Below are 22260 nucleotides of genomic sequence, written 5' to 3'. Positions count from 1 at the left end.
TGACACACATTTACACATTTAGAATTAAATACTGTGGCCACTTGTGTCAGACAAAGTAAGCTATCTAACCGAAAAGTATTTCTGTATCTTTTGTCCAACTGCAGTTGAAGATAGTAGGCATTTGGGATGATTAACCCCAAAGACAAAATTTTATTTACATTAACAGATCTATGCAACTTTTATGCACCCCAAATTCAAAAGCCAAAATTCCATATACCTTTACAGATTCGCTGCTTTGCCTCTGTGACAAACAGCTCAGAAAAGTATTAAGAGTTGCAATCTGTTCAGCGGAGGCACCTCCACTCCTTTACCTCCCTCACAGCATGGCTCTTATGAGTGTCAATCCAGAACCCTAACACTGCTTTGTGATTAGAGATCTTAAGACTATATATGTACACACATATACAAGAGACATGGTAAATTTATTAAATAATTTTATTATTTTCTCCTTCATATCGCTAACAGCAGCCCAGGTTTAAGCATGTTAGAAAATCTGAAGAAATAAAACATCTTTTGGTTTACATAAAGCATATATAAAAATACCTATTCAGAAAACAAATATCTGATAATTACACTGCTCACGCATCTTTAAGGATGCCCAAAAACAAATCCCACCAAGATATAATAAAATACCTGCAAACTGAATGAGGAGACAAGATAATTTTGTAAGTTTTGTTAATTTTGGCACCAACTTGTGCTAATGAAACTTGTCAGTTATGGTCAGGTAATATGAATGAAAATGTGCAGCTACTAAAGGCTTCTTCAAACAAAACCTGCTTTGTGTTTAGAAGAGTTAACAGCAATGGAGATTATGAAACTTCCCCAACTTTTCTAGTAACCGTTCGACAAAAGCAAGAGGTATCAAACTGGAAGTGACAGTATGCTAAGCACTTACATAAAGAATATCAGCACAGTAAGTCCATGGTTAATTACTTCCCAATTCTCTTAAAACCCCAAAGCATAAAATATTTGCTTGCTGCTCAATAGTTTAAAGCCATAATCAATAACCCAAATAGCTCTTGCTCTTCGGGTACTCGTACAGTGTGAAGTGCTAGTTAGAAGAACAGTGTCAAGTGCTAGAAGTCTGAGTACCCACTGCTCACCACATCCTGTCACTGCAGCCAATGATGAAGCAGCTCCGGGAGGTACCACTACCAAGAAAATGCCAAGAAACCAGAAAAATATAGGATTCCCTCATATGTCAGTGTGCAAAAGATGTAATCTGTTATTCAAAGTGCCCATAAACCGACACAAGATACAGTGTGGACTTTTCCAGTACAAAGGTGAGAACGATTCTGCTACTTCGTGCAGTATTCAACATGGACGAGCAGGTCTCGATGTTCATTGGCTGGGTACTGTACACTGCAGTTGGGACATTCCACCAGGCTTTCATTGAGGGCAGATGTGGGACTTCTGGGTGAGGAAACTTTCACTCTGTTTTCAGGCTCTCTCTGGAGTGGGAACGACTGCTCTGTGAAGGCAAACCCATGTAGCTGCTTCTGCAGAACAAATTCCAAATGAACACGTTTGAACGTAAGACTGGGAGTTCAGCAGTTTGAACTGCTCTGTGCACCCTCTGCATGCTTCAGTCCTCCAGACGGTTTATTTTAGATTTCTGCTCATTAATATTTTAATGGTAACATGTGAGATCGTCATGAGTAACTTGGATAATGTATTGATCGCTCAGGAAAGGAGTGAATTAATGCTCATAGAGATAGCTTTGTTAAGAGGCATACCAGCAAATGTAAAGGGAAGAACATTCCTTTTACTTTTTCAAATTCACTGTATAAACTAATGGGATTCATTATGACACTTTCAAAAGTGTGTGTACAATTGCCAGTTTTGTAAAACAGAAGCAATTAAGGAATTAAGAAGTGCAAAGTTCCCAGCACCCAGGAGGTTGAAGTGGGAAGATGTAGATGCTCTCAGTGGGGAGTGGTTCACACCCTGGTAGTAAAACCACAATGCACAAAAGAGAGCAGCAACAAAACCCTACATTACAAATCAGAGAGCAGAGGAGTATTCCAGCAGCTTAGATAGGTAATATATACACAGTGACCAGGAAGCTACATACCTTTGAGAGTTGGCTGTTTTATTTTTTAAAAGAATTTAGAATAGTCAAGAAAGCTTAAAATTTTATATTTTATAGCACATAAAAATATATTTATTTTATTAACATATAAGTTATATTACTTTAACAATTGCTTTTTTTTCCTTTCCCTTAGAAACTAGGACCTATATCTAGAATATTTTCCCAATTCCAAATATTCTGCAGTTCTAGGACAATATATGAATGAGCACTAACAGGCTATCTTTGCACATTCACAGACACATAAATACACACAAATTCCTTAGAAATATGAAAAAGAATGCCAAGATGTCCTCTTTTCTGCCTTATGCCTTCTTTGCAAGGTACTATTGGACATCTCTAGAATGGCAATACCCAACCTAAATGAGATAATTCCAGACACCAGTAAAGTAACTATGAGCAGAGGCTTCGAAACGCCCTCCTGAGTCCTGGGTTGATGCTGTAAGGTTAAGCGCCACATGAGGGCAACTGCTGATTGAGATAAAGTTCATCTTAAGCTATGTTACTGGTCTGGGGACTGAGCTGACACATCAACAGGGAGGTAGCAAAAGAGAATAAAGAATAAGTTTTACATTTAGCCATTCAGAACTTACCAAGGATTCCAACTGTGTTATCTGACTTCTTGCTTTTCGAAGTTCCTTAAGAATCACATAGAGTTGATGCTGCATATTCTGGCGGTCAAGTTTTTCATTTTCAAAGTCTAGGGTACATGCCTGCATCTGGAATATGTCAGGACAAGGCAGTTAGATCCTGCCCAGTTCTCTTCATTGAATGTCTTTATCAACACAAGAGAGTACTTGCTGGGACTGCTTATCAAAAACTCATCTGAGCACAGCAAGATTATTAGTAAATGCAGCTTATGGCTAAAGAGCTGGTTTATGAACTAGCAAAGCCAAAGCCTAAGGGATGGCTGAGTGGAGGACAACTGAAGTTGCGGTTGGAGTTATTCCTTCACACTCTTGGAATTTTTAGTGGAGGGTGAGAGATGGCTACTCCCTGGTTTAAAATATATTAAGAAATTCTAGTGTACATTCTGAGAATAAATGGTGCCCACTCTGCTTGAATTCATTGGGTGACCTAGTAAGATATCCTGTTAGGCTAGAGTAGGAACTACAGCCATGGAAGAGCAAAGTTTGCCAAAGCCAACCTGTCAGGAACACTGTCACCACGCCTCTAAGAATCCAGTTTTAAAAACAGTTACAGTATCTATGAATGGTACAGAGTCTCTAAGAAAATGTGTGTTAGTCTTTTAAAAACATTTTGTTATCCAAATTTCAAATAGTTCTCCATCAAACACTAAAATACCAGGGGAAGTTCTGTTTTTTACCAGCAAGTGAACTTCCAAGCATCCATGTAAGTACCTGCTGCTCCAGCAGAGCCACCCTGGTCTGTTCCTCTTGGTGCTTTAACAGAGACTCGTAGAGAATGCGGACCTGGAGGATGCAAAGACAGCCAGCATTATGTCACCTGCCTCTCCTGACCAGACTTGGGATAGACAAGGAACCGACATCACAAAGCCCACCTCCAACCAGGACAACACCTACTGAGCAGGTGGACTCATCCCAGCTGGTTATTTGAAGCCTCTGTAAGCAGGGTGAATAATATCATCCTGACTGTTCTCTGAGAGCCAGACCGAGTGATGAAAACAGCTCTGTGTGGCCACACCCCTTTCCTGGAGGCTTTGGTGTCAGTCATCATTTCAGAGTAGGGTAACAGAGAGGATGTTCCTCATCTACGCCTCAGAGCTAGAGCAAATTTACTTATTTCTGTTTAACCTTTCCCAAATGTCACCACACACCTACAGATCAAAGTTGGCAAAGTGAAGTCGGAGAAAGCAAAGATTAGATTACTGACTCTTCCTCAGCTCTCAACTTTTGCAGGATGTTAAAAATTATAATTATAATAGCAATAACCTCCACTGACGTCTACTTAGTTTACAAAGCGCTGTCATATTCCTCAGTGACCCCATACAGAATGTGACTAGTGAATGCTGTGAGTCAGAGCAGGGAAAAAAAAAGCGTGATTTTGAAACAGCGGCTTCCTAGGCCCTGCTGCCAGCGCAAACTCTGGCTCTTTCAGGAGACCGAGCATTTAAATGGGGTCTATTCCCAAATATTGTTTATAAATGTTTGCTTACATTTAAAGGGGAATATGCTATAGAGATGGATACTTTGCATTGGTATGGATCTTGCTTTACTGATACAAATTTAAGGTCAATTTTGTTACACACACACACACATATATATATTTCTGCTCTTGAATTAAAATATTGTGTTTGTGCAACTCATTTAAAAATATAATTAAGCCGGGCAGTGGTGGCGCACGCCTTTAATCCCAGCACTCGGGAGGCAGAGGCAGGCGGATCTCTGTGAGTTTGAGGCCAGCCTGGTCTACAAGAGCGAGTTCCAGGACAGGCTCTAAAAAAAAAAGCTTCAGAGAAACACTGTCTCGAAAAACCAAAAAAAAAAAAAAAAAAAGATGAGATGATCCTTTGGGGTTCCTGCTTCATAAAAGAGTCTGCTAGACATTCTGCAGGACACAGAAAAATGTGACTGACAAACTGCCAATATAAGCAGAACTGTCTTGAAATTTACTGCTTCATGGAAAAGTCTGCTGGATACTATGTGCCTGTAGGCTGAAGAAGGGTGCCCGAAAGATACAGAAGATCTTTGGGTGACTGTCTAGGCAGCAAGATGTCTCTATCAATTCTAGAGTTTTGGAAGTTGCTTACAATGCACTTCCTGTTTACATAATATTATATCCTTCTAGAGTCTTTAATGGAGTTAAAGAATATATAGTTATAGTTTTCTTTAGTTATGATGAAAGATAAAGTAGGTATAAATATTATAACTGTAATTCTTGCTTAACAACTGTTTTGTTATATGTAATTTTACTATGTTAAAGTTAAAACCTTCCTTTTTATTTAAACAGAAAAGGGGAGGTGATGTGGGATTCCCCTCTGTATGCTGTGCATACCATTGGTTAATAAAAAAAAAATGGCTTGGCCTGATAGGGTAGAACAGAGCTAGGCTGGGAAAACTAAACTGAATGCTGGGAAAAAGGAAGCAGAGTCAGGGAGAAGTCATGTAGCCCTGTTGGAAACAGACAAGCCTGAACCTTGCCAGCAAGACACTACCATGTGGCGATACACAGATTAATGGAGATGGGTTAAATTAATACGTAAGAGTTAGCCAATAGGAAGCTAGAGCTAATGGGCCAAGTAATGATTTAATTAATACAGCTTCTGTGTGGTTATTTGGAGAGTCTGGGCAGCCGGGAAATGAACAAGCAGCCTCATACAACACTCCACTGAAGGGGAATTCCCGGAGAGTCACTGTGCAGGATCCCACCATCAAGTCTCTAAATACCATTACTTCTAAGAGGCTGTCAGAGCCCATTTTCTTCATCTCACATCATCTTGCTTTATTTTCCTTAGCTTATTTAGGTACTAACTTGTGATCTGCTTCCATGCTAGACTATGAATGCCGGAGGGAAGCAGGGACTGGTTCCGGTTTATGCCTCCTGGGTCGTCTGGACTCACTGACCCTTCGTTGAAATTTGAAGAACAGAGACCTCAGCGGCTGGCTCACCTGAGATGCGAGCTCTTCAGACTTTTTCTTCTCCTCTTCCAGCTTTCCCTTGAAGACACTGTTCTCTTCCCTGAGCTTTTGGATCTTCTCTGTCTTATGTTTGTCCTCTTCCAGGTGTTGTATGTCTGCCTTTCGTTGCGCACTCAACAGCTGATGTAAATCTTCAACTTCTTTTTGAGTTTCTTCATATTTTCTTCTAAATTCATCAAGTTCTAAACGCAACTGAATTACGGTTTGTCGTTCAACTTCAAGATCTTTTTTGGCACTTTCCAAGAGATGATCATATTTTTGTTTCTCCTCTTGAAGATAACCTGTAACAAACAACATGAAACAATGCATTTTGTAATATCTCAAGAAATTAAAACTTCAAGCATATGCCCACAAGTGAGACCTCAGCATTTCTCCAGCTTATAAAATTAAGAGTCAGGAGGTGAAGGCTAGAGCTGGCATTTGAGACAGTAGATCTTTTCTTCCTAGCTTACCACCTGCTGAGCCACCTTCTTCATCTGTTAAATATAACCCTTCCTGGCCTACCTCCTAAGAGGTGTTGTCTAACTCAGGGGAAATCAGTGTAAGGAAAACTATAGGATACTGGGCAGAGAGACAGCATCATGGGTAACTACTCAAGCTCACAGGAAGGATTAAACAGTTGAGCATCACCTACAAAGCCTGTTCTCCTGGAGCTAATATAAGAGCCAAAGAAAGCAAAACAAAGTGACAACGGATGTCAAGTCTAAGTAGCACACATCTATAATTCTAGAACCTAGGAGACTGAGAGAGGAGACTGCTCTGAATTGGAAGCTAATCTGGGCTAAATTCTAAGTACCAGGCTAGCCAGGACTATGTGGCAAGACCTCATTTCAATATATTATCCTACCCATCTAACCCCCTAAACAGGAAACTGGCACCCAGGTCAGCTCTGGAGGAACTGAGAAGGACTTTGAATAAGGGGAAAGGTGTTCACGTAGAGAAAATCACCATGACTTCAGAACTCTGTGATGGATGCCTCTCTCACCTGTGGCCTGTGGCCTCTTCTATCCAAAAACAAGGGGATCGGAAACAGACTTGCCAAATGCTATTTCTTACTTCAGGCTTAAAGGACATGACGCATGACGTTATTTTACTTTCTAACACATATCTATAAAAAAAAATCTAAATTTGATGAATCACTCCTGTTGGAAAATGTCAGGCTTATCCCAAAAGAATACTTTTATAGCTCAGTACCTTCTGATTCAGTCTTTTTCATCTGTTGTGGGAATAAAGTAGCGGCTGTTTCTATTCTCTTCTCCAGTTCAAAGATTTTTGCTAAAAGTCCTTTAACGTAGGCCTCTCGCTGCTGGTCATACACAAGCCACTGCTGATTTTTCTCCAGAGCCTTATAATGAATGAAAAATCAACAGCATAATAAGAAGCCCAGATCTTAAAATGTGTAAGGGAATCCCCATGACATTGCTTTCCAACATGTACAAAATCATATGGCTTATAAATTACTTACAGGCAGCCACTGCATGTATCCCTTTAGAATACACAACGGTCACTTTCCAGGGGATTAATTTTGGCTGTATGCTAAGCGTTTAGCCCACACTTTTAGTCTTAGCACTACGGACCCAGAGGCAGGAGGATCTCTTGTGAGTTTGAGACCAGCCAGAGATATATACTGAGACATTGTTTCAAAGATTGGAAAAAAAAAAAAAAAAAACTAGCTAGAGAAGACCACCAACTTGCTATTAATGGGAAGGAGGACAAAGTCTAGACACCAACACAGTGTGAAAAGGCAATGAGATCACAACTCCTCTCCAATCTACTTGTTCAGTCTAGGAGTACATAGGATATTATATAGGATATTATATAGGATATTATATAGGATATTATATAGGATATAATTGCCTCTTCTTGTTCTATGATCCTGAGAGGCTGGAAAAAAAGTCTCAACAATTATTTGTGCAAAAAGATCATGTACATCCAAATCTGATACCATGTGCATGCTAAATGTTTTGGATGAAGGATCCTAAGAGGCAGACACATGGCGATGCGTGCCTTAAGACCAACGTTCCTTCACAGTGGCCAGGATCATCTGGATTCAGCCCTCATGAGGACTTCAGGCTCATGCTCAAATTTAGTTCTAAAAAACACTGTGTGTTACTGGGCCTAGTGATGCACGCCTTCTATCCCAGCACTCAGGAGGCAGAGATAGGGGGATCTCTGTGAGTTGGAGGTTAGCCTGGTATACAGAGTGAATTTCAGGATAGCCAGGCTGTTACACAGAAAAACCCTGCCTCAAAAAACAAACAAAACAAAAGAACACCATTGGACCCAGAGAGCACGTGTATATCTAACTAACTATTCAATATTATATGTTAAATATATCTAGTTTTATATCAATTTTATATTTGTCCATCTTTAAGAAGTAGTAATACAAACAATTTAATTCTACATACATTAGATGATCATCAATGTTTTTCAAATGAACCTTCGATACTTTACTCAAGTACATGAACTAAAAATATTTAAGATTTCAGTTACAGGCAATTAATGATTGTTGGGGAGGAACCAGTCTTTCTGAGGAATGACCCACCTAACTGGCTATCCAATACCAAATGATAAACCCTAAAAACATATACATATGCACAACACTAAATGAATTCATCAGATTGTATTTATATTATTTATATGTATATATACATGTAACAATAATAAAGACAAAAATCTTTTCAAAGATTTAGAAGCAATGTTCTTAAAAGCCACACGATGGCGATGTTACTTAAAAAAGTAAGCCCTCCCCCACACCACCTCTGCCTTTTCTGGCCTTGAACACACTATTGTAACCCAGGCAGGCCTTGAACTTGTGATCCTCTCAAGCAGCTAATATTACAGGCGTACGTCACCTTGCCCAGCTAAGTAAATGTTGCTTTTCTTTCCAATTCTTCTATATGCATCTGCCCTTTCTTCTCTATATTATCAACGATCAGACTAAAAAGCTCTCAATAAACACTGATATGGGTTTGAACATCACATCAGCTATTTCTTCTAGCTTTGGGTCATCTATATGTAAAGGAGGCATGCACTTAACATTTACCTTAAAAAAGAAAAGTGAAGGGCACGGGAGTGCATTTCACCTTTGGCCAGGGGTCTGCCAAGTACCCCTGTGAACAAAAATTTCAAAATAGAAGAAAATGCAAGCTGCAGTGGAGGAATAAAAAGTATGTGAGTTTATTGTTAAGACTGGATTAGAGATGGTAGGCTAACTAGAAGTATTGTGTCCATGTTAAATTTACTAAGTTCCTCTTTAAGATATAAGAAATGCATATGTAGGTAGTGCTAAATAATTACAGATATGTGCAATTCACTCTTTTTTGGGGGGGAGGGGGGGTTTCAAGCCAGAGTTTCTCTGTAGCTTTGGAGTCTGTCCTGGAACTCTCTCTATAGACCAGGAAGGCCTTAAAGTCATAGAGCTCTGCCCGCCTCTGGCTCCTGTGCTGGAATTAAAGGTGTGCACCACCACTGCCCGGCTCCCTCCTGAATGGCTCAGGAAAAGAAATGCTTTGTGTATTTTTTTTTTTTTTTGCTTTGTGTATTTGTGTAGGGAAAAGGTTAAAAAAAATCAAAAACGGGATTAAAAATGTCATGAACAGCTATATTTAGATACAGAGTATAAAAGTGATACAAGTACCATTCTCATTCATAGAACTTTTCTATTAATTTAATTTTCTAAATTAAAAATTACATATCTTCTCGAAGTTGTTTGAAAATCCAATTTTGTAACATTAAGACCAAAAAATGTCCACTACTTTTGGCTAGTTTTCTAGCTGGTATAGGTTACACAAAAAAGTGGTAACAGTTTTGACATTTGACAACGTTTATGACATTCTGATAGCTTCCTGAAGAAAGACTATACTTCCCTGCCAGGTAAGCAAACTCCCCAGAAGGGAAGGACTGAAGGAGGGAACTTAATAAACGGCTGGTAATCATTTCTACCCCAACCTTTTTCCATGGGCATTTCCTCATCTGCCTGCATGCTGTGAGATGTATGCACAACCATCCACGTGGGTGAGTTCATGGCCCTTCCAAAACACACATGCCACCGAGCAAAGTGCTGGGACAAGGTAATCTATCAGACTCAACTTGGAAGAGACCCACTTAGGTTTGGGGCCCCCCCATACTGGTCAAAGATTCCAAGAGCTTTCCACTGGCTAAGACTGGCCAAGAACTTCTGGAATTCTCCACTGGCCAGTAGCTGAAAGCTCTAAGAACCTTTACTGGCCTTGTGGACTATTTGAATCTGGGATGACAGAAGTAGAAGATGCACCACTATTTTTATGGCTCAACTACCCATGTGGATGAGATTATGCCCCGGGCCGTGTGTCCACCTATAAGCATAGCCCTGCCTAAGGTCAGATGCACACCCCCCTGTAATACCTGGCTGGGAAGCCCCTCCCACTGGGAGTCACCTTGGTCCTCCAGGAAAGCCTGCTGACCCCTCCCCAGGGAGGGTCAGGACCACTCCCTCAGGCTATTTAGGTTGCGGCTCAGAGAAGGAACATGTGGTTCCTGGGGTTTTGCGTGGACATCCCCCCAACACCCATCTCTCCCTCTCACCATGCTGTCTCAGCCACCCAAGAGTGCTACATTTATTAAATGTGGGCATTGATTTGGTCTAATCTGGTTTAATTGGAATTATTTGCATGGGTGGAGAGGCTCCTCTTAAGATTATGCCTTCTGCTTTTGTGTGTCTTTAAGATGCCTAAGAAATCTAACAATCATTTATCATCATTTACGCCCAGCAATGCTTAAACATGCATGAACAGTACGTTTATGGCGGTTTTCCAGTTGTTCCTATCCTAGATGCTTGTGTTATTATCATACCCAAGGGTCCATAGTCTTCCTTTATGCTGTCTGTAATGACTGTTCTGTCTCTTTAAGAGACAAGCCATGCCCACTCCCTCCCCCATCCGCTAAGGCAGGCTGATCTTCAGCTTCTGGCCTGAGCTCGCCTCTTCTTTTTCTCGGAGAGGCAGGCTTCTGCCTCTTTCCCCACTTATCTCCCTCCCTTCTTCTTTCTCCTCTCTCTCTCTCCTCCCACTCCTTTCTCTCCCTCCCTCCCTCTCTCCCTCCCTCCTAATAAATGTCTAACTTTACTCTGTATGGTGTGCCTATCTCTGTGTCTCCCACCCGCCGCCACCCACGTGGCTCACGGGACCAGCTGGCCGCCCATATGGCTTGCTGGGGACCAGCCACCTTCCTGCCGAGTGGTCTCGTGCGCAGTCCCTGCTTAGGACTGGTGGCTCCCAGTGCCCACTGCTGGGGACTCACGGCAAATCCATTTCGCTGTCTACCTAGCATTTCAATAGCATTTGGAGGAAAGAACTTTGGAAAACAATGAGGTTCTACAGGTACCCAGAGAAAATCATAAGAATACTAGAAAATGCCTATAAAGACACCTTTGCATTAGTCAAAGTCTGTGGAGAACTAAGTGATCAGTTTAAGACAATCCTAGGAGTGTTGCAGGGATGGGTCCTCTCTCCACTACTCTAATATATTCCTGGAATTAATAATAGCAACAGCCCTGGAGGATGAGGAGATAGGTGTGCATAGGTAGTGTGCAAATCAATAACCTGTGTTTCACCCACAATACAGCACTACTTGCTGAAAGTCCAAATGAGCTGCAGGCCATGCTAAATAGAGTGGTGGAAGTAAGCCAAAACCTTGGTATGAAAGTAAACATCAAGAAGATTTAGACACAACACATGGGAAGGGTGCACGAGGATTTTTGCATTGGAATAAAGAATCAGAACCTCAAGCAAATTGTCAAGCTTTGCCTATCTGGGAGGAAACCTCAGTTCAAACGAGGGAATTCTTTCAGAGGTAAAGAGCCGGAGAGGGATAGCAAGGGTTACATTCCAGGCACTAGGAAAGGTTTGGTCAGCAAGAGATATAAAGGCAACAACAAAACTACAAGTATATGAGACCTTGTCTTGAGCCTTCTTTACAACAAAACGCTCCTAGAACAGCTGCTGAGTGTGCTTGAGATGGCGTGTCCCAGGAGGGTTCTAGGTGTCACATAAGAGATAAGCTGTGCAATGAGGACGTTAAGAAACATCTCCATCTACAGAAGGAAGTAAACTACAGGATATGTCAACAGCGTGCTTCAGATACTCTGGCCATGTCATGAGAATGAATGATGGCAGATACCCGAAGACAGCATTGCTTGGAGGGGTGCACGGGATAAGGTGAAAAGGAAGGCCCAAAAAACGCTGGATAGACAGCTAATATTTATTATTACCAGGTAATTATTTCAAATTGTATGACAGATGGTGGCTGAAAAATAAGAAACATATTTTGGCTTACTTCCACCACTCTATTTAGCATGGCCTGCAGCTCATTTGGACTTTCAGCAAGTAGTGCTGTATTGTCGGTGAAACACAAGTTATTGATTTGCACACTACCTATCTGCATGTCTATCTCCTCATCCTCCAAGGCTGTTGCTAACAATTCCAGAAACATATATATGTTTATGTATTCTAAAGCTTATTTTACTTTAACTAATACTAATTCTTAATAAGACAAGCTTCTAACAGAAATGGGTTAATTTAAATGTAAGAGTTAGTAATAAGCCTGAACTATAAGCCAAGCAGTTTGTAATTTAAAAGAAAAAAAAAAAGGACAAGCCTTGTGAGGCACTGGGAACTCTGAGACGGAATTAGTTTCCAAGCTCTCACAAGGCAAACATGCCAGCGTAGACTGAGGAATGAGTGAGATGTCTCTTTCCTGTTTTCCAAGTCTCCCAACTACAATATTCCTCCTCCTCAAATATTTTCTGATCTTCAAGAACCAGAAGGGCTGAACTGCCTGGAGCTCTTCAGAAGTTAGGAACGATTCAAGTGTGCTCCAGGGACCAGCAGCAACAGCCGCAGAAAATGCAAGCTTCCCCAGACCCATTAAATCCAAATCTACATTTCAAGAAAATCATTTAGATTCACAGAGCTTAACCCCTCCCCTCACCCCAGTTTGGATTTAGCTTGAAGGTGAACTGCACTTGTGTACGTCTTTCTCATGTAAACAGAGCACCAGTCAGAGGAAACAGAAAGTGAAAAGGTTATTCCTTTCCAGGAGTGGAAACCAAGCAGAAGCAAACAATGAGAAATGAAAGGAATATAAGGTAAATAACCTAAATACATACTTCTAATAGGTAGGTACTAGTACACAGGGAGGGGCCAAACTCACTGTAAAATATGACACTAAAATAAACCCTATTTAATAATTTTAAAATTATATTTATTTCAATTACCTCCAAGTAAATACTTTGATGAAGGTACCTCAGTACCCTGCAGACACCCAAGATATTTACATTCTTCTTTTGAAAGTCAAATAGGCTTCAAGGGACACTTGCTAGATTAAATAAAACAGGAATCTTAAGAGCACTCCTATCAGTATCAGGACAGATACACCTGTATACACACAGGTAATATCTCTGTAATCAGAATAGCTACCTAGTGATCTAATAATAAAATCAACAACTTTATACTTTATATATTTAATCTGAAACTTGAAAAAAAAAACATAGTCTTGTGCCCTCAATTTATTCAATTTCCAGCAAAACTTATCCATTTACAAGGTTGAAATAACAAAGCTTTCTGGCGCAGCTAAAGTAACTTTGTGCCTAATTATAGAGAACTACTGAGCATACAGAAAAAAGTTTCCTTCCCAACTATCTTCAGAGGAAGATCTGAAGATAATGAACACATACCAAACAGATAAAAGGAAATTAATTAAAATAAATCACATTATAAAGAGCAATATTTGGGCAAATTAGATTTAGGTGAAAAAGAAAGCTGGTAAGGTAGCTGAAGTTTACTTCTATAACTTTCTAGTCTACAGATACTCTTGACGATCATCTCAAACACTCAGTTTTCCTGTCTCATTGGATTTATTTTTTAAGTCATAATACTAATGATTTCAATTTCTATGAAATTTAAGGACATATGAATTAGTCCTCTTTACAAAAAAAAAAACTTACATCTTTCAGCTGCATTTCCTTTTCATGAATGCTGCTCATTGATGAGTTGAAGCAGTTTGCAGGCACGCTCTGTAAATGACCCAATACTAGTTAACATCATCCACTTAACAAGTTTCATTATATTTAGTTCCATAAAAATACAAAACATTTCTCAAGGCATCCCAAACACCCCTCTATCTACTGCTGAACCACTAGGCCAGGTAAGAATCACCAAAGGACTACTGCCAGAACTAGACTCCCTGGGAAAGCTCCTAAGCCAGAGTTCTCAACCTGTGGGTCAGAGCCCCTCTGACAAACCTCTATCTCCAGAAATATTTACACTATGACTTATAACAATAGCAAAATTACAGTTATGAAGTAACAATGGAAATCATGAGGAACTATATTAAAGGGTTGCAGCGTTAGGAAGGTTGAGAACCACTGTCCTAAGCGCTCTGGAAACCCTGAGACTTCAGATCTAATTTTACTCTGAGATTTTCAGGATCCCACAATCCTCAAAACAACCTTTAGTGCATATAAGTAACCCACTTAGTTTTCACCAAAAGGAGACAACTAGTCTATTTGTCTGTTTCAAAGAAATAACTCAAACTGTAAAATATAAAAAGTTTTAGTATAAATTGAGTATTCTTAAACTGAAATGGGATGGGACTAAACTCTAAATGTGAAATTCATTTTTCCTTTCTTTCCTTCTTTCCTTTCTTTTTTCTTAAAGACAGGGTTTCTCTGTGTAGCCCTGGCTGTCCTGGAACTTACTCTGTAGACCAGGCTGGCCTTGAACTCAGAGATATGCCTGCCTCTGCCTCCCAAGTGCAAGGTGTGCGCCACTACTGCCAGGCCATTCCTTCCTTCCTTCCTTCCTTCCTTCCTTCCTTTTTTTTTTTGGGGGGGGGGGGGGGTTCGTGACAGGGTTTATCTGTAGCTTTGGAGCCTGTCCTGGAACTAGCTCTTGTAGAGCAGGCTGGCCTTGAACTCAGAGATCCGCCTCCATTTGTTTCATATACACATAACCTGTAGACAATTTTATACAAAATGTTTAGTGTGCTTAGATTCTGGCTGTGACAGTTATGTGAGATCGTGTGTGAAATTTTCCACTTGATAACATTCAAAGAGTTTCGGATTTGGGAGACCATAATAATATTAATTAGTAACGCTTCCAATAGATTTCATGAAACCCAAAACATAATTTCATAATAGCTTTTCTTTCTTCATTCTCTCATCGAGAAAAAGAGAAAAAGCAGGTGTGGCTATAATCCCATACTAACCAGCAAAGTCTAAAAATGCTGCTTTTCAGGGCTTGGGAAGATTTTGGTGTTTCTCCTAAGCATCCATAAGGAAAGTCTTGTGTGGACACTGGGTTATTCGGGAAGGCTGAAGAGTCTTTAGGGATGGATGGAGAAAGTGGATCACTAGGGTCAGCCTTGAAGCTTTCTAGGCAGGGCTCCACTTTTGGTTCTCCCTCTGCTTCCTGAGTAATGGAACCATCTAGCCTCTGTTCTTGCTGCCATGCCTTCCCCACCATGATGCACTATAAGCCAGAACAAACCTTCCTCCCTTAAACAAAGCGACAGAAAAAGTAACTAACACAGCATCACAACCCTGAGAAATCACAGCTCAAATTTACTCTTCTATGAATAGTTTGACTAGTTGTTTGTTAGTAATATTCAAATGTCAAAAGGATCAAAGATTTGGTCAATAAGCAAGCACTTAGTATATTCCAGGCTTTCTGCAAGGCACCTGTCAATCATTATCATATGGAGTCATCAGGGTTCTTAGTCCGGTTTCACTGATGTGAAATCAAGGCTTATAAAAGGAGACTGACCAGCTTGAGAACTGTCTCTCAGGCCAGAGAGGCTAAGGGAATTACATGATGTCAGCTGGCAAAACCAAGTTTGAGACTCATGATTTTTACACAGATCCGTGTTCATTCTACGATATAGTTCCTCTTAAACAAGAGGGAGATAAAATGTATGTGCAGTTAGGGAAAATATATTTGGTTAATGCTTTATCTCAAATATGAAAACTAACCAAAAATTTAAACCTAATGTTTATATAATACAAACAAAGTAAAACCTCAGCAAAATCTTTCTTGACTTTTATAGCTACAGCATGGACTGTCTTCTGAATATTCATTTGGGTGACCCAATTATGTGAGTGCAGGGAACCACAATATGATTTATGGAAGAAGACTTAACTAAAAAACCAAAAAGAAGTGATCTATAGGTACAGTAAGGTATCGCATCATTTCACAAACACTAAGAAACTCATTCTTCTCTGGGTGGTGGTAGCGCATGCCTTTAATTCCAGCACTCGGGAGACAGAGGCTGGTGGATCTCTATGAGTTCTGAGTTCGAGGCCAGTCTGGTCTACAGAGCCAGTTCCAAGACAGCCAAGGCTACACTGAGAAACCCTGTGTGGAAAAACAAAAACAAAACCTCATTCTTCCTAAGAATGATAAATGGTAGCAGACAGGAAAACACTGAATAAAGGAAGTCTCGGCACCTGTGACAGATGGAGTGTGCAGGCTTTACTTTCCAGTTCAGAAAGTCTTTTTGTCGTGGCGGACAATTGCTTCTTCAGGACATCTGTCTCTTTGGATAAGGACTCCAACAAATGCTGCTTCTTCTCACATTCCTTCGTTTTCTCTTCCAGCTGCTCAAGCAATGAGGAGGAACTATATCTTGCCTTTAGCTGATCTTTGAGTCTCTGTATTTCTTTGTCCTTCTCTGTGAGGTAATAAACATTCTTCTCTCTCTCAGCTTCAAGAACTTGAATTTTCTAAACAGAAACTAAGAAGACTCTTAGAACTCAGCCAGGTCAAGCATCCAGCTAAACAATGTATTTCCATAATCATTAATGAAGTATTTACTACACAGCAAACTTGATTTTATGATATCAGGACCAAAACCATAAGCTGAAGTTCAGTGCTAAGCTCAGACAGCTCACAGGCACACATCCATCCCTAGCTGTGCTCTAGTTAGAATGTATAACACTGAAGAGACAGAGAGAGGAAAACCGTCTGTGTCAAGGGTGGCGAGAGGAGGCTAAATCAATGCTTATCACATTGCTGCAGCAAAAGGGAAAGAGCCAAGAGAAAGATGATAAACACAACTGTCAGAATGAATAGGCTAACAAGGCAGCCGATATGATAAAATGGGTTTCTAAACTTTTATGAGGAAACCTGAACACTAATCTTTGAAATGAATAAACAATTCAGGATATCGTAAATGCATAGATTTGATTTTCTTTTAAATTTAATGAACTAACCAACCAAAAAATAAAAGATTAAAATAAAATCATGTAATATTTGAGAAAATATTTTCTCTTCAACTACAGTAAAATTAAAAAAAAATTAAAAAAAAAAATATGTGAAAATGGCACAGTATCCTTCCAGTATGACAAAAGCATGGAAACAGAACACACAATTCTATGTTATAAAGCCCATAAAAATTATAAATGTTAAGTCAGTAGTTTTACAATCTTAAACACAGCATGCTATGGTTCGAATATGATCCCTCAAATGTACTCAATCCTCAAAGCAACAATGTTAGAGGTGATGGGGTCATTAGGGCACAGACCTCATGAGTAGCTTGCCTGGCCTTCTTTTGTGTGACAACAGAGCTTGAAGACCCTTAACAGATGCTCTGGGCTTTTGGACTTTTGAGGTAAGTCAATCTCTCTCTCTCTCTCTCTCTCTCTCTCTCTCTCTCTCTCTCTCTCTCTCTCTCTCTCTCTCTCTCTCTCTCTGTCTCTGTATCTCTCCTGTCTGTCTCTAATTACCCAGTCTGTAGCATCATATTATAACAACACAAAACAGAATGATATTGTATAACAAACTTTTATCAAGAATATTAATATAATTAAGGTAAATTATCAATAAGTTACACGATGAATGCCAGATTAGTTTATTAGTTTGTTTTAAATATTTGAAAAAAATACATTAAGTATAAAGGCACATGACTATAATCATAGCACTTAAAGGTGGAGGCAGGGAACCAGAAGTTTAAGGTCACCTTCAGTTAAATAAGTTCCAGACCAACCTGGGCTACGTGAGACCCTATCTGAAAAAGCAAAACAACAACAACAAAAATGTGAGGATCTGGGTCTGGAGATTAGGCTCAGCAGTTAAGAGTATTCGCTGCTTTTGCAGAGGAATCATATTTAGTTCCCAGCACCCATATCGTAGCTTAAAACCATCCAAACTCCAATTCCAGGGGATCCTGTGCCTTCTTCTGACCTCTGTAGGCACTAGGCACACATGTGATACACAAACATACACGCAGGGAAAACACTCATACACATAAAGTAAATCTTTTTATAGTGAGGGGAAAAAAAAGATCACAAGATCACAGAAATTAAAGGTACAAAACTATTAATCATAATGCATTATTTCTGAACTTAATATCTGATAATCTCAAAACACATACTCAAGAACATTTTAAAAGAGAGAATTAAGACAGGTGGTGGTGGTGCATGCCTTTAATCCTAGCACTTGGGATGCAGAGTCAGGTGGATCTCTGTGAGTTCAAGGCCAGCCTGGTCTACAAAGCAAGTTCCAGGGTGGCTAGGGCTGTTACACAGAAAAACACTGTCTCGGAAAAAAAAAAAAAATTAAAAAAAGAGAGAACTAATAATAACTAAAATTGCCTAAAAGTTGGTAAAAATCAAAGTAGGAATTTAAGATTCCAAATTCAAGATCAATTTTCTAGAACTAAAAAGAACAGGTCAAACAAGAACAAGAATAAGAATGTAGTATCAAAGAGCCAATAGCTGCTTTCTAGAATGTATTTATCTTAAAAGGAGTCTACGACCATTTACCTCCAAAAGTCTGCATTTCTCTTTTTCAGTCACTTTTCCTTTCCCACTTGTGATTTCATCCAGGGATGTTTTAAAGGCAGCGATTTCTCCCTTAAATTTCTCTAACGCAGTGTCCGATTTGGAGCTGCTAGGCCTTGATCCCCACTTGCTTTTAATTAAATCTTTCGGACTTCTGGAAGACATCTTTGCAATGATCTATGAAAAACAAACAAATATTTTCAATTCAACTGCATTTGAAGTCTGAGTTTTAACTTTTACATCTCAGATCTGGAAGAGGCCTTATAGCCTATTTGTTCTAAATAGAAGTGATTTATCTAAATCAGTGGGATACAGAAATAAAACTGAGGAACATTTCTGGGGTGTTGTAGTGAATTTTTTTGTTTTGTTTTGTTTTGTTTGTTTGTTTTGTTTTGTTTTTCGAGACAGGGTTTCTCTGTAGCTTTGGAGCCTGTCCTGGAACTAGCTCTTGTAGACCAGGCTGGTCTCGAACTCACAGAGATTCCCCTGTCTCTGCCTCCCGAGTGCTGGGATGGATTAAAGGCGTACACCACTGATGTGGGATTTCCCTCTGTATGCTGTGATTACCGTGAAGAAAGAACCGCTTTGAGCCTATAGCAGAGCACTTAGGCAGGGAGGGCTGAACTGAATCCTGGGAGAAAGAAGGGCAGAGTCAGAGAGAAGCCATGGACCCACCAGAGATAGACGCTGGGAACTTTCCCAGTAAGCCACAGCCATGTGGTGATATACAGATTAATAGAAATGAGTTAAATTAATATAAGAGTTAGCCAATAAGAAGCTAGAGCTAATGGGCCAAGCAGTGATTTAATTAATACAGTTTCTGTGTGATTATTTCTGGGTTAAATGGCCGGGACCAACAAGCAGCCTCCTCCTGCGCGCCACCACTGCCCAGTGCTGTAGTGAATCTTTAAAAAGGGAAATATCCACTTTCTAGAGATATGACAATTCACGTACATTATATTTGTTATTGCTTGAGAGCAGACCTCTCAATATAGCCCAGGCTGGTCTGGAACTCACTATGTAACCAGGATGGCATTGAACTCACAATCCTCCTGCTTCAGCCTCCCAGGTACTGGGGTTATAGGCTTGAACCACTATGCCTGGCAATGTTCTTGAAAGTTTTTGTTTACAATTAATGGGAGGGTCGCCAGACCTTACACTTTCAAAGAGATCTACCCAAAAACAAAAAGCTGGTGGTAATTTTGAGTTTATGAGAATTAAAAACCATTAACATGTGTCCTGTTTTAGAAGGAATGTCTAGTTAAACTCTGTCTTAATAGCTTTTTGAGAGTATGGCGGGAAGAAGTGAGGAAATCCAACGTGAGACATTCATTAAAAAAAATAAAAGAGGTATAATGGTTAGGGATTTGGGGATAAAAGGAATTAAGGAGCCAAATGAAGTAAGAACATAGATGACAGTTTAGAAGCATATGTATAGTACTAACTCTAAGCAGGCAAATGTATAGTAAAATACACTGTACATATAGTGTAGAAATAGCTCTTCAAGCTGAGCGGTGGTAGCGCACGCCTTTAATCCCAGCACTCAGGAGGCAGAGGCAGGAGGATCTCCATGGGTTCAACACCAGCCTGGTCTACTGAGTGAGTTCCAGGACAGCCAAGGCTGTTACACAGAGAAACCCTGTCTCGAAGACACAAAACCAAAAACAAAATAAAACAGCTCTTCATTAAGGAGGTTAGAAAACAAACAAGCAAACAATTTTCCACCTTGTATGTCCTGAGATAAAAATGAGGGCAGTGCTGTCTCGAAAAACCAAAAAAAAAAAAAAAAAAAAAAAAAAAAAAAAAAAAAAAAAAAGAAAAAAAAAATGAGGGCAGTGTGATTAAGGAATCTAAAGGAAGATGAGACCATTAATGCGTTCAACTACTACAGAGCCAGGCGTGGTGGTGCCTGCCAATAATGACAACACTCAGGAAGTGGAGGGAGGATGACCAGGAGTTCAAGGATAGCCTCATTTGCATATGAGTTTGAGAGCCACCAGGGCTGCACAGACCTGTTTAAACAAACAACAACAAATTACTGCAAAGCCTATTTACCAGGTAACCTAATAGGGACTGGATATAAGCTGGTTAAAGCAACAGGAGGGAGAGGAGACAACAGTCTCTGAAGTCAGGAAGCCTTCAGCACAGTGAATTCACCAGCAATACACCAACAGAAGCACAGAGTCCCACACTCTCAAACTGTAATAAACACTAAGAGGAGACAATCAGAGTCATAAAAGCTACCGATAAAAACAGAAAGATCTGTTTAGGGTGGTCAGCGTGAGGTCATCCTGTGTGAAAACAGCCTAAAAATATAGACTGTGTTGACTAAGTCAAATAAAATCTGTATCAAATCATTCATCCTTGATTTTGGCACATTAGCCCAAGTAAGGTAGCTAGTACAATCTGCTGAGGCCAATGCAGTTACTCTTCCTACCACAAAAGCTTCTCCCTGTACTTCTGCTGATGTCAGGCCTTGATACCCTGGGTTGGCAGAAAGGAAAATACCAAGTCATTGAGACAAGGGTGGAATAAATATAGATCAACACAATTTGAAAGAACCCTCATGACATTTGCTACTTAACTTTTGGAGAGGCTTCCTAAATCACTGGTGTTCCTGATTCTGGTCTAGCCTAAGCTAGCCCACTATTCCCCGGCTCCCACCTAGTTCTCCCACCTTCCTTTCCCAGTAACTATTATCCCATTCATTCATAAAGTTCCATTCAGGGACTTTCCAGTCTTAGAGGCATCTTCTTCAGGAGGTCCTCTCTGAACTCCAGAGGTTGCAGAATTCACCACACCTACACTTTACACCTGCTACTAACATTTTTTTTCAGGCAATAACTGTTCAAAAGAACTATATTTTATTTATTTATTTATTTGTTTGTTTGTTTGTTTGTCATCCAAAAGCTTAGAGGCGGATGCTCGGAAATCTCTAACTGACTAGGCTGATGGGACCTAAGCCATTCTGGTCAGGAAGGGACCAAAGAAGGATTTCCACCCACCCAGTAAATCGCACCATTTATCTATGAGGGGGCCAGGGATGAGACAGGAAAATAAAGACTGCAAAGAGAAGCGCTCGCTAACAGCAAAGGCCAAACCCACTGAGAGACCCGCTTCGGGCTACTGGGCTCTCGACGCCTGTGTTAAGAAGTGATAATACCGCAAAGCCGAACCGAATCCAAAGGAGGACGGTCGACGACGACAGCCACCCAGCGTGGTGTCCCTCAGGAAACGAACATCAACTCCGGCGAGCCGAGACCGAGTCCTGCGGCCGTGATCTGCCCACGGACGCCGCCTCCTGTGCGGTTCGGTCCGGCTCTGGGGCTGCGGGCCGCGGCTATCTTCTCCACCCTCCTCCGCCAAGGCTGGGCTACTCAGTACCTCAGACCAAACACAGCGTCCGCGTCGCTGCGTCAGACCCCCTACAGCTCTCCAGCCGGGACGCCGCTTCCGGGAGTTTGAATCCCGCGGCTGCGGGGCGGGACACGTCACTGCCGGCCGGGCAAAGGGCGGGGCCCGCAATCTGGGGGCAGGCGGGAGAGGGCGGGGCCTACAATCTGAGCGAGGACGAGGCGGGGCCTGGGATCGAGGACGGGGGAGAGAGGGCGGGACTAGGAGCCTGAGGGCGGGGCCCGGACTCGAGGACGGGGAGAAAGGGCGGGCCCAGGAGCCTGAGGGCGGGGCCTGGGGTGGGCGTGGCAAAGTCTGGAACCTGAGGCAGGCGGGGCGAA

The 22260-nt window shown here is 40.8% G+C and overlaps 1 protein-coding gene across 1 annotated transcript; it reads right to left on the bottom strand.

Moving 5' to 3' along the window:
- Positions 1–465: 465 nt before the first annotated feature.
- Cep55 (centrosomal protein 55) lies at positions 466–18691 on the bottom strand. The gene is made up of 8 exons (XM_038347185.1): positions 18509–18691; positions 16193–16468; positions 13694–13762; positions 6904–7054; positions 5680–5990; positions 3451–3522; positions 2683–2808; positions 466–1499 (listed from the first exon to the last, which is right to left on the bottom strand). The coding sequence occupies exons 1-8, from the start codon at positions 18689–18691 to the stop codon at positions 1299–1301; spliced, it is 1389 nt and encodes a 462-aa protein (XP_038203113.1). The 3' UTR covers positions 466–1298.
- Positions 18692–22260: the final 3569 nt, after the last annotated feature.

This window comes from Arvicola amphibius, chromosome 1 (genome assembly GCF_903992535.2).
Source record: "Arvicola amphibius chromosome 1, mArvAmp1.2, whole genome shotgun sequence".
NCBI lineage: Eukaryota > Metazoa > Chordata > Mammalia > Rodentia > Cricetidae > Arvicola > Arvicola amphibius.
Note: the sequence above shows the minus strand (reverse complement) of the source record. Positions and strands in the feature narration are given on the sequence as shown.

What these genes read in the sequence shown, in the direction of transcription:
- Cep55 (XM_038347185.1), bottom strand. Translation starts at nt 18,691, where the DNA reads ATGTCTTCCAGAAGTCCGAAAGATTTAATTAAAAGCAAGTGGGGATCA. An exon ending in GCACACTCCATCTGTCACAG is followed by an intron (nt 13,763 to 16,192) that starts GTGCCGAGACTT and finishes GGTCATTTACAG; the next exon opens with AGCGTGCCTGCAAACTGCTT. An exon ending in GAAAAAGACTGAATCAGAAG is followed by an intron (nt 5,991 to 6,903) that starts GTACTGAGCTAT and finishes TGTTTGTTACAG; the next exon opens with GTTATCTTCAAGAGGAGAAA.